The following is an 11,876-nucleotide window of genomic DNA, read 5'->3' on the forward strand; positions in this document are numbered from 1 at the left end:
TCTAGAAACACTATCCTCCTGCCTGTCCAGTCAGATATACAAACCAGGGAAATCATCAACGTTACAATTGGTCCGACCAGTTTGGGCAGGATCACTTTGTAATTAACCTATAAAACATACTTTCATGGAGTTCAGAGGAGGAAAGAATAATAGCTAGAAAAAAAAAAGTTGCTAATTCGACAAGGACACAAACATGAGTATTGGTTAAACCATTAGGCCTTTATCCTGACTTGGAGGCCCAAAGCCCAAGCAGACCAAAATAACTGTCTCATCAATGGCAATTAAGTCAATAGACAGTAGGTAAAATAAAAACATGTAATTTATTAATGAATAATAATTATAAATCAAGTACAGATATGAACAATATTTCTACAGCTCTAATATCTCAATAATGATTCTCAGGCATGGGTACATTAAAAAATATAATATATTATTCTAAGCAACTCAGTTGGTAGAGCATGGCGCTTGCAACGCCAGGGTTGTGGGTTTGATTCCCACGGGGGGCCAGTATGAAAATGTATGCACTCACTAACTGTAAGTCGCTCTGGATAAGAGCGTCTGCTAAATGACTAAAATGTAAAAAAATAAAACCTTAACCTTAAGAATATGTACATGTTTCCTTTTCGGTCCCCCCAAAAATAATAACATTCTATTTTCCTTGTCAGTACATGGACAGGTTGGCTTCACTGCAAGGAACTCACCTCAATGGTTTCCACATATAAACCACATCAACATAGATTACAGTTTAAAAGGCTAAACTTGAGATGACTAGGTAAGGAAGCAGATACAGTTTACTCTCTATACTGCTATACTGAATCACTGTGAAAGAGAGACAGCTTCAGTACACTACACCTCAACGCTAATACAATAAGACTTATGCCAACCAGTTCTTACAGTGCCCAAAGCTATTCTGTGATCAAAGATTCATAATTGGCATAATTCATATATCTTACTAACGTGATCAAAGATTCATAATTGGCATAATTCATATCTCTTACTAACGTGTTGTAATGTCATGTACTTCATAAAACACATATCTTAAAGGTCTAGTAACAATATGAAATGTACACACCACTGGTTTCCCTTCAAAACATATAAGATAGTATTTCTCTAGCCTAAAAAGATACCAAGATGAATCTGAAAAACTAAAATGTAATACCTGCTCACTCCGACCGGTGCCAAAAAAGCTATTAGTGCAGGTCTGAGATTGGCAGGAGCCAGGGTAATCACGCTGCAGTATGGGTTGAGTGAGTGTGTGTGTTTGTGAGAAAGAGGCTTAATGTTTCTCTCCCCATCCCGCAGGCTCCCCAGCCTGTTTGTTGATTTCAGCAGCATGTCAGACTGGTTATAATAACTGAACATGGGACAGAATGAAGACGAATGGGCTTCAGTTTAGACTCTGAAACCTGTTGGCAACGTTAAGGTGCTCTGTCAATTGATTGATTGTGGGCAAATCTGTGGATATGTTATGTGCATTTTATAAAGAGAAAAAACTACTTCAATTTAAAAATGTTACTTTTCTTGTTGAAACAGTCAGGCATCCGTTGGAAGCCCTTGGAGTTGCTTGATTGCTCCCTTTCCATTACATTTTCTGTCCACACCAACTTGTATTTATCATGCAGATGCAGGCCAATCCTTGTCATTGGCTAGGTTACCAGGTTACCCGAGTACCTGGCTAATAAATACCATTAGGATACATTCATATTCATACATCTATGTTTCAGCTAAGCTTGTCTCTCTAGTTACTTGTCTTGAAGATCACTTTGGCCACAAGCACAAAATGTTCAACAACGAAGGACACAACAAAGTGAAACAGAAGTTCAAAACGTTTGGAAGGCTTGAGTCCCTGGCCTCAACTTGATGCACATCCAGTCATTGCTTTGTTTGTCGATGAAAGCTTCTCAAGGGCTTTGTTCAGCCAAAGTCTATTCGTGGCCTGTACTCCAGGACCATGGGATATGTCTGAGGAGAGAGTGTAGAGAGAGTACTGTTTATTCTCAGTTACCTGGAAATGTATACAGACACAACTTGCAAAGTAAATAGCCTAGTAGATGCTGGCACGTTCTGACAAGTGTATTTAACTAATGAGCTTTGCAATTCCATCTAAAATGGCCCATATTTCAGACAGAATTGCCCCTTTCAACTGACTTCAAGCCAAAGTTTTCATGTATGGTGTTTTAAGGAGAACACACTTTCCTGTGAACCCCCCCCAGATCCCTATGGCTGACAGTTGAAAGAAGACAGTATTGGACATTCAGATTAGAGCCCTGCACAGACATGACATGTAAACCCAAGCCCTAACCATGCCTACGACGTTCATGTCCCCCCCTACCCATGCCTACGACGTTCATGTCCCCCCATACCCATGCCTACGACGTTCATGTCCTACCCTACCCATGCCTACGACGTTCATGTACTTTCCTACCCATGCCTACGACGTTCATGTCCTTCCCTACCCATGCCTACGACGTTCATACTAAGGCTGAACGATTTTGGAAAATAATCTAATTGCGATTTTTTGCCCCCAATATTGCGATTGCGATTTAATATGCGATTTAATTTATTTATCCTTTTTCCCCTACAAAACATAATGAATGATTTAAATATGACCAACACAATAGTATATACATTTAGTGTGAAATGTTCTTTCCCATAGGCTGGGTCTATTTGTTAGAATTAAATTCAAACATGTATGACTTGAAATAAATGACATTTTTATTGAACTGCTCATTACAGAAACATCTGTGGCTTTGCCACTGTGCATTTAAATAATTTAAACAAAGGCATGAACTTTGTAAACACTGTGTGCAAAAGGTACAGTCTTAAGAAAAAAATAATTTTAAATTGTATGTATCTTACTGCTCCCAAGTCAGTAACATTTCACACAACTGAAACAAGGAATTTGCTTTGAAAATATTTTGTAAAATCAAAGTAAATAAAGTTATAAATAAAAAATGAGAAATGCACTTTTAATTTAGACAAACTATTTTTTATAAACGATTTGAATATTATAATATAAAATAGATGAGCCTCACTTATCTCAAGTACACAACAATAACACACCACACAGACTAAAGTTCACTACGAGTATGGCACTGCCAGCCATACTTATCCAACAGTTCTGTTCTCAGTGGCTCACAGGTTTTTTGCTAAGAAAACCAGAATATTGACTTTTTCTGGCTTCAAGGATGAGCGAGTGCAAGTCACAATATTCCCTCCTGTGCTAAAAAGACGCTCTGAGGGAGCGCTTGTAGCAGGTACACAAAGATACTTGCGTGCCATGGTGCACAACTGTGGGTAGCTGATCTTGTGCACCCTCCACCAAGCCAATGGATCATCTTCTCCATCAATGGTAGGAGTCATCAGGTAATTGTTTATCTCTGCCTCTGCGACATCTTCAAGATTTACAGGCAAAGAAGGAGAGGCTGAACTGGTCTTGACACTCTGTCATCTTTGAGTGCATTTTCTAAAAGAAATAAAAAGTAGTGTATTACACACAATTTGAGTTTTGATACAAGGCTCTCACTATTACACACTCAAATTAGCTGTAATTCTGAAATACACACATCCACAACACATCCTCTCTCTCTCTCTCAATTCAAAGGGTCTTTATTTGCATGTCAATTCTCTCTCTCTTTCTCTCTCTCTCTCTCTCATAAACACTAAAAAAACATGTAAAAAACAAAAACAAGAAAAGAAAAAAAATGCAGGTGGGCATTCCACCACAGACAGACATATGATATAAGCAAGTAAAATGAATTTACATATTAGAAAAGGAGTGGAAGTATGAATTTATTTAATCCCATCCGATTTATATAATATCATTTATATATATTTGTATATTCAGCTTTACTAATCGACGCATCTCTCTCTCTCGCACTCGCGCACACACACACACACACACACACACACACACACACACACACACACGATAACTTACCAATGGCAAGATGTAATCTGTGGCCAAAACATTGGAGCCTCGTCCATTCATTAAGCCGCGCAGCAAGCACCATATTCGACGCGTTGTCCGTCGTGATGCAGACGTGATTCTCCTCGTGGAGATCCCAGCTGACAAGCCCTTCTCTCAGGCCGGCTGCAATATTTTCCCCTGTGTGATCGTCTGGGAAGTAGGTAGTTTGTAGGCAGCGAGCTCGGAGGTTGAAATCTTCATCAATAAAATGGACTGTAAGACTCTGGTACGGCTCAGCTGTGCGGCTTGACCACATATCAGTAGTGCTAGCAAAAAACTCCACCGTTTTAAGTTCCGCGGCGACTTTCTCTTTGCACTTTTTGTACAGCTCCGGTATGGCAGTCTGACTGAAGTATGTGCGGGAGGGTATACTGTAACGTTTATCAAGCGTATGTATTAATGCCATGAACCCAGGCTTGGTCACCGTGCTGAGAGGCATCATATCTTTGGCTATGAACTCGGTTATTGTCCGAGTGATTTCTCCGTGCCGTTTTGAATTACGTTCATACGGAGTGACACTTTCGAACATTTCTGTCAGTGATCCCTGTCTTGAGGTATTTGGCTTGTCTCGCGCACTGATGCTCGGCATTTTGGTCATACAACTGTCATGCATTGATTTGTGGTATTTTTTTAAGTGCTGAAACAGGTTTGTAGTGTTACCCCGTGAAGTAGCAATCGGAGCACGGCATGCTCTGCACAACACCTGACGCTGCTCAGCATCTTCTTTTTTAAAACCAAAATAGTTCCACACCACCGACGTGCTGTTCCTCTTCGATATTAAAGTATCAGCTGTGTCAGTTTCTGACTGTTCCGTCGAGCAAGAGGACATTGCGCTGGACAGCATGAAAAGTCGCGTCACGTGACCACCTCAAATCGCGCACGTTGCGATTAGAAAATCGCGTTCAGTCAAATCGCGATATTATCGCGAATGCAATTAATCGTTCAGCCCTAGTTCATACCCATGCCTACGACGTTCATGTCCATGCCTACGACATTCATACCCATGCCTACGACGTTCATGTACTCCCCTACCCATGCCTACGACATTCATGTCCTATCCATGCCTACGACGTTCATGTCCTTCCCTACCCATGCCTACGACATTCATACCCATGCCTACGACGTTCATGTCCCCCCTACCCAAGGCTACGACGTTCATACCCATGCCTACGACGTTCATGTCCTTCCCTACCCACGCCTACGACATTCATACCCATGCCTACGACATTCATGTCCTTCCCTACCCATGCCTACGACGTTCATGTCCTGCCCTACCCCTGCCTACGACGTTCATGTCCTTCCCTACCCACGCCTACGACATTCATACCCATGCCTACGACGTTCATGTCCTGCCCTACCCATGCCTACGACGTTCATGTCCTTCCCTACCCATGCCTACGACGTTCATGTCCTTCTCTACCCATGCCTACGATGTTAATGTCCTTCTCTACCCATGCCTACGATGTTCATGTCTTTCCCTACCCATGCCTACGACGTTCATGTCCTTCCCTACCCATGCCTACGACGTTCATGTCCCCCCTACCCAAGGCTATGACGTTCATACCCATGCCTACGACGTTCATGTCCTTCCCTACCCATGCCTACGACGTTCATGTCCTTCTCTACCCATGCCTACGATGTTCATGTCCTTCCCTACCCAGGCCTGATTGAATCTGCGAAATATAAGGCCGGCCCTGCCCTGCCTGAACCTCAAATAACTTTCTCTGTCTGCCCCCCGCTCTGTCCCTGCGCTGCATCTGCTCCATGCGCTCTCTGCGTGTGTGAGTATCCATAGAAACGGCTACGGTTGAGTGTTCACGAGAGGAGAGAGAGAGAGCTGTTAACTAGCTACTTTTTATCACTAAACTCTGACAAAACTCACTGATTATTATTATTTTCTGTGAAATAATCTCTCCTGTCGACTCGGATAATGTTCTGGTCTTATATTTTACGAGGTTGAAGCACTTCTAACACCATGTTATGACAGTAAGATATGACTGTACAGAGACACTGAGCAGCAGAGCAGGAGGGAGCAAATGGCTCCGCTTCAAAATGTTAGTGATCAATTTAATAATTATTTCAAATGATACCCAAGCCCGGCTCGTACCCTAGTTATTGATGGAAAAAAACAGGCCCTACCCAGCCCTAACCTGATCAGGGTTGGGTAGCAGAGCTCTAAATCAGATGCATGGCACTGAGTTATGCTTTTGTGATGTCTCTATGAATTATCTGCAGTCAGTCCAAGCTTTACTGCTACTGATGATTCCTAGGGGTTTGGTGGATATTCATCTATAAAACACTGTCTGGATTTATTTGTAATGCTGTACACACACACACCAGGCTGTCATACATGCTCCCCTTCACACTTATATCTCTATTGTTGAATTCTACTAGGCTTAGCCTGGCCTAGTTTGGTGCGGCACGTGAGCACACAGTTTGTGGACTGAAGGTCAGGGCCTGAGTCTGGTTTACTGGGTAAACCCCCCCTCTTTTTTTTTGGGGGGGGGGCGTGTAGTTTAAGGCTGATGAGCACAATATCATTCAACTTTCAGTGTTTCTTTCCTTCTACTTTGCTCTCTGTTTAATATGAGCGAGTTGTTCAGGATGTGGCAACACGAGAAGGCTTTTTAATCAGCCCCTTTAATAGGCCTAATGCCTGACCGTGGTAGTGACAGTTGGGTAAGAAGACAGAACAACTAAAGCTGAACTGCCAATGTAAAGACAGTTGGTCGGAGGGCAGGGACAGGCAGGAAATGACATAACGATAACACAATCCTATGTTGTAATGAGCTCTATCTATGGCAGGGGTGTCAAACTAATTTTTCCCGAGGGCCGCATTCGGTCTTCAACAAGGTCCAGGGGGCCGCACAGAAACGGTGTTATATTTCCACGGCGTCAAAATTTGCCAGAAATAGTCCTCTATCCATCGTTTCTGGAATTTTCTATGCTCCCTGACTGTCTAGCTTTCATTTCAGTGATTATTAGCAAGCTGGACAGTCAAGAAACTGTATGAATATAGGTCCATTATCGTTGACAGTTTCAATTTGGTTTGAGTCATTTTAAAGTATATTGAGTTCATTCGTTCCCCCCGAAATCAAATCAAATTTACTCAAACCACCCACGAGCCAGATTGGAACCTCTCGCGGTATGTTTGACACCCCTGATCTATGGTGTATTGGGTATTAGGGTGGGAGTGGAAGATTTCTGGGCATGCCAGAGAGAACATGATCAATAACAGGGCATTGAGAAGTATAGAGGTTACCTAAGAACCGGGTGAGACAAGGGAAGTGTGGAGGAAAGGACAGAAACAGGACATAAGAGACTCACGTTGTCACCGTGCAGCCTCCAGCGTGTCATGTAGATGAACTCCAGAGTGTGGTCCTTACCCATGATCTCCCCGTTACACAGCACATCCAGCTGGGGAGAGAGGACACACACACACACAGAGACAGAGACAGAGACAGAGACAGAGACAGAGACAGAGACAGAGACAGAGACAGAGACAGAGACAGAGACAGAGACAGAGACATGTGCTCGCTCGCGCGTAAACAAACACAAAGGCGCGTTATAGTCATTATTCCCTTTCCTATACCCATCATCAGTATAAAGTAAAGTTATGTACATTATAATATAAAAACAGTAGTAATCTTACCTCACAAGAGCTTGAAAGCTTTAACTTTAGACTAAGAAACTTCTTGATGGTTCCCACCGTGACTCGACTAGAGCAGCGAATGAACTTCTTCATTAAACACTGGGATAAATAACATGAGTATGTTTACTGTACATTCAGATAGAACACAGAGTACACGCAAATAATACCTGAACTGGCCTGAGCATATTGAAAGAAACACTCACACAGAACACTCCCATGGGAAGAGGAAAATAATTCAAACACACCAAGTACGTGAGCATGGTTAGGGGGTTGGAGAATTTTGCATTTTTCAAACACCCGAAACAGCATCTTCCTGCAATCTAGAGCCATAATCATTATGCTTAATTCTGTGTCAAAAATATGTTTATTTTTCTGCATATCTGTCTGTATCCTCCTGACTGGTGGTTCTTTTTTTAAAGAAACGAAATATGCTTCTCTGCAGCTCTGATAAAATCTGGGTATAAGATTGAAATGAATGTGAGTCTTATTCAGTACATTGCTTGCTTTTCTAAAGTCTACCAACCTTGCCAGCTAAGATAGATAGACAAGTTAGCTACTCTCACTTGATTGATAGCCTGAAATGGCTTCTTGGCAGCTAGTTATGAGGTTGGGTAGATTGGGAACCTATCTGGGCTAGCTAAAACCAACTTCATACAATTTCTAGGTGGCTAGTAATTTAGAATTACAGAGAAACAACAAAAACTTCAACAAAAATATATATTTTTGTATTATTATGATTATTATTTTTTAAACGGACAAAAAATAATATCTGAGGGGGCACATGCCCCTGTTGCTCCCTATGTGCGTTGCGCCTCTGCACACACACACACACACACACACACACACACACACACCTTCACTGTGTTGTCTGCAGCATGACCATTGTTGTGGAGACAGTCCAGGCAGATGGCTATCTGGGGGTCGCTCCTGTGATAATCCTGACCATCTTCATCACCATCCCCATCATCACTGAGCCCAAGCCTCTTAGACCCAAGGCCGCCTCCTGTGGGATCGCAGAGCACATGTGATTTCAGGAGATCATACTAGCAAGCCTAGCTGAAAGAGGTTTTCCAATATCAGTGCTTTACTCTACTAATGTGTAATGACATACTTATTACATTTTACAGTAACACCCAGTACAATTTGTGAGAGTGACTTCGTTACTGAGACTTATTCCGTACCTTGTCCATTTTCTTGTGACGTATTCTTCCTCCAGAAATCAATCTCCTGCTGTTCCTCTTCTGGTCCACACACACAGTCATAAAGAAAACAGAAGAAATACAAGGTACTCTCATGAGTCCCATTATATCTAATGACAAGTCTCCTTCTAGGAGTGATTGAAATGATTGACTTTGACTGAGAGATCATTAAGAAATATATCATCCGTTTTTTCCTAGATGACAAGAACTCACTGTCTCGTAATCCAGGCACAAGCTTGAAAATTATTTCCTCAAGAGTATTGTCCAACCTGAGAAGAGAGAGAGGACCAGTGAAGATGAGAGAGGAAGTGACACAGGTAAAGAGAAAGAGGAGGCTGTGGTTTGTGCTGACAGTCCACTTGCAGTATTCAAAGCAAAGTGAAGGCCAAGTGTTTGTTATCTTCATTCAGGAAAAAAAGAGTTTCAAATGGGTTCTTCGGCTGTCCCCATAGGAGAACCCTTTTTGGTTCCATGTAGAACCCTCTGTGGAAAGGTTCTACATGGGACCCAAAAAGGTTCTACCTGGAACCAAAAAGGTTATGCCTGTAAACAAAAAGGGTTCTTCAAAGGGCTATCCTATGGGAACAGCCAAAGAACCTTCTTAGGTTCTAGATAGCACATTTCTTTCTAAGAGTGTTGTTGTCTGTCAGAGATGGTTAGCGCTAGTGGAGGACTATGTTTGTATGTGTCATACCTTAGCATCTCTAGAGGGTTGGTTTCATGGACTTGAATGCCACATTTGGGACAGTCGTTACTGTCTTCGAAGTGCTGGATGATGCAGCTCTTACAAACTGGAAAACAAGATAAATCCTACTACTATTATATAGTGTAAGACGCTTAGAGTGTATGTGGGAGAAAATGGAGTGAGGGGACATATAGAGGGAAGGAAGCAATAGAAAGTTAGACAAAGAATATGTAATATCTTAACTTAACCCGTTTCTCACAGCAGGAAAATAATCCTGTAGCAACAGGACAATTATGTGGATTATAATTAATGGACATTTTTGTAGGGGTTGATCCTTTTTTTGTAAGGTAAAATCAAGTCTGACATTTAAGTGGAAACTAAAACTTTAGAAGCCTTTTTAAACCTTGAATACACTACAAGGTTGCATTACCTGGTGCACAGGAATTGTGTGATTGTGTGTGTGTGTGTGTACATGAGCATGTGTGTGTGTGAGTGTGTGTTACTTACATGTGTGCAGGCACTCAGTGACCGTGGTGGGTTTGATCAGGTAACCTCTGCACAGGTTACAGGTAATAAAGTGGTTAAAGTCTTTGACCAGGGGTGTCCTCTGTGTGGCCATGGTCAGCCAGTGCAGAGCTGGGGAGGTCAGCAATCACAGAGGTCCCTGCAGCCCCTGACACTGCTGCTGGGGTGACCCCTGTATCTTCATCATCCTCAGCCAGTACTCATTGGCTGGGAAACACATTCTTCTGAAGACCATCTGATACTTTCACCCTCAGATTACCTGTCAGACAGAATATAAAGTAGAAAAGATAGGAAAGTATATGGTTATACCATGTGCTGCACGCAGGTGAGGTAACAGGTTCATTCAACGTCCCAGGATGACATTCAAATAAAATGTGCAAAATAAAATACAACTATTTACCACGTTTCTGAATGCACGACTTGCCTATATGCTTGTCAAAATCATACTTAAAAAATGACTGTCATGCTGCCACTAGAGCATGCACCTGCTTCATCTATCCCCATCATATAAGCCATGCATTGACAACCAGATAGTACAGTTTATAAACGTCCTAATGACAAAACACATTAAAGTAAATTAACTATAAATAGTAGTCTAGGATGACCGAGAAAGTCGGTACGTAGAGGGACACATAAAGGCGTAAACGTCATACAAATGCCCTCGGTTTACTAGAACAATCCTTGATACGCAGTTAAGAAATACAAAAGGACCACACGCTTCACTGTGCAAATCGGTAAGCTACACTAAGCTATATCATCGTAGAGAACGTTACGGTTAGTGTCACCTGTATCATAACAACATTGAAGCACCACACATTTGGCTACTGACTGTTGCCACTAAGACATTCGCGACACACCACATACTTGAAATAAAGTTGCGACTCGCAAGGAGATAGCGGAATGAAGTAAAGTCGAGCTAAATAAACATGCTCTATAAACGTTAAGAAAAAGCACTAGCATTAGCAACCTACATTCAGTTATGTCACACGATAGACGAAACATAAACCATAATCCCACCCCCAAAGTTTGACTGTAGGCTATATCGGTGATGATAAACCGATTATTTTTAGGCTATTTTCTGTCTTAAAATGTTTGAACAACATAGGCTACATTTTTTTCTTACCTACCTCGTAACCTCTACCTTTCCCATTAGGATTTATTATAGCTGGTAGAATGGGAAGAATTGTCTGTCCGTGACACTGCGTTCTCTAGGTGATATCAACTACGTAGGCTAGTATGAAACTAGTGGCAAGAATACGGAATTTATGGTGCGTTCATGAAAACTGGGAACTCGGAAAAAACGAGCTCAGACTGGACTTTCCAACCTGAAAATCACTGACCATGATGCCCGAGTTTCCGACTTGGAATGCCAAATTGGATGACCGTCAAAGATTATTCCCAGGCGGAGCTCGTTTTTTCCGAATTCCCAGTTGTCGTGAATGCACTGAAGTCGGAGGTCGGAGATTTCCTAGTTCTGAGTTCAAGCCTAATCACACCGATATTGTTTTGCGCTAAATGGTACGCAGCATCATATGAATATGTGTGCAAGAAAGTTCAACGTTCACCTTCTGCTAACATTTCTGCCAAGCCATCTACGCATCGATAAATACAACGTACTACCACTGCCTCTGCAATGCTGCAATACAATCACAGCGTTCCATTGGAAATGAATGTACTTCTGTGGTACCAACACGCAAAGATAAGGTCGGTGTGATCAAGGCGTCAGAGTTGTCTTGAACGCACCATTATGTTGCATTCATGTCCTATCGGAAACTTGGAACCTCAGAGTTCAAATGAACATAAATTATTTGCGTAGAGCTTCCTATTGGTTGATTCTGATACCTC

At 42.0% G+C, this 11,876-nt stretch overlaps 1 protein-coding gene across 4 annotated transcripts; it reads right to left on the reverse strand.

The window, feature by feature from the left end:
• Positions 1–812: 812 nt before the first annotated feature.
• LOC311100653 (polycomb group RING finger protein 5-A-like) lies at positions 813–11,241 on the reverse strand. Of its 4 annotated transcripts, none has more exons than XM_084141585.1 (9): positions 11,159–11,241; positions 10,014–10,290; positions 9,516–9,612; positions 9,035–9,090; positions 8,804–8,860; positions 8,477–8,625; positions 7,623–7,721; positions 7,298–7,387; positions 813–1,962 (listed from the first exon to the last, which is right to left on the reverse strand). In XM_084141585.1, exons 2-9 carry the CDS (start codon positions 10,123–10,125, stop codon positions 1,915–1,917), a joined length of 708 nt encoding a protein of 235 aa, XP_083997711.1. In that variant the 5' UTR covers positions 10,126–10,290; positions 11,159–11,241; the 3' UTR covers positions 813–1,914. The 4 variants fall into 4 exon arrangements, with proteins under 4 accessions (XP_083997711.1, XP_083997708.1, XP_083997709.1 ...); XM_084141582.1 differs by having other exon boundaries at positions 8,804–8,863; XM_084141583.1 differs by having other exon boundaries at positions 8,804–8,863; positions 11,155–11,238.
• Between the last annotated feature and the right edge of the window lie 635 nt (positions 11,242–11,876).

Source organism: Coregonus lavaretus, assembly GCF_964263955.1.
Source record: "Coregonus lavaretus genome assembly, chromosome: 25".
In the NCBI taxonomy this organism is placed as follows: domain Eukaryota; kingdom Metazoa; phylum Chordata; class Actinopteri; order Salmoniformes; family Salmonidae; genus Coregonus; species Coregonus lavaretus.

Bases quoted from the DNA above. Each gene is read 5' to 3' on its own strand.
- LOC311100653 (XM_084141582.1), bottom strand. From the start codon at position 10,125: ATGGCCACACAGAGGACACCCCTGGTCAAAGACTTTAACCACTTTATT. The intron at 9,091-9,515 runs GTATGACACATA...CTCTCTTCTCAG, and splicing joins AACCCTCTAGAGATGCTAAG to GTTGGACAATACTCTTGAGG. The intron at 7,722-8,476 runs GTGTGTGTGTGT...TATTTATCCCAG, and splicing joins CTGCAGACAACACAGTGAAG to TGTTTAATGAAGAAGTTCAT.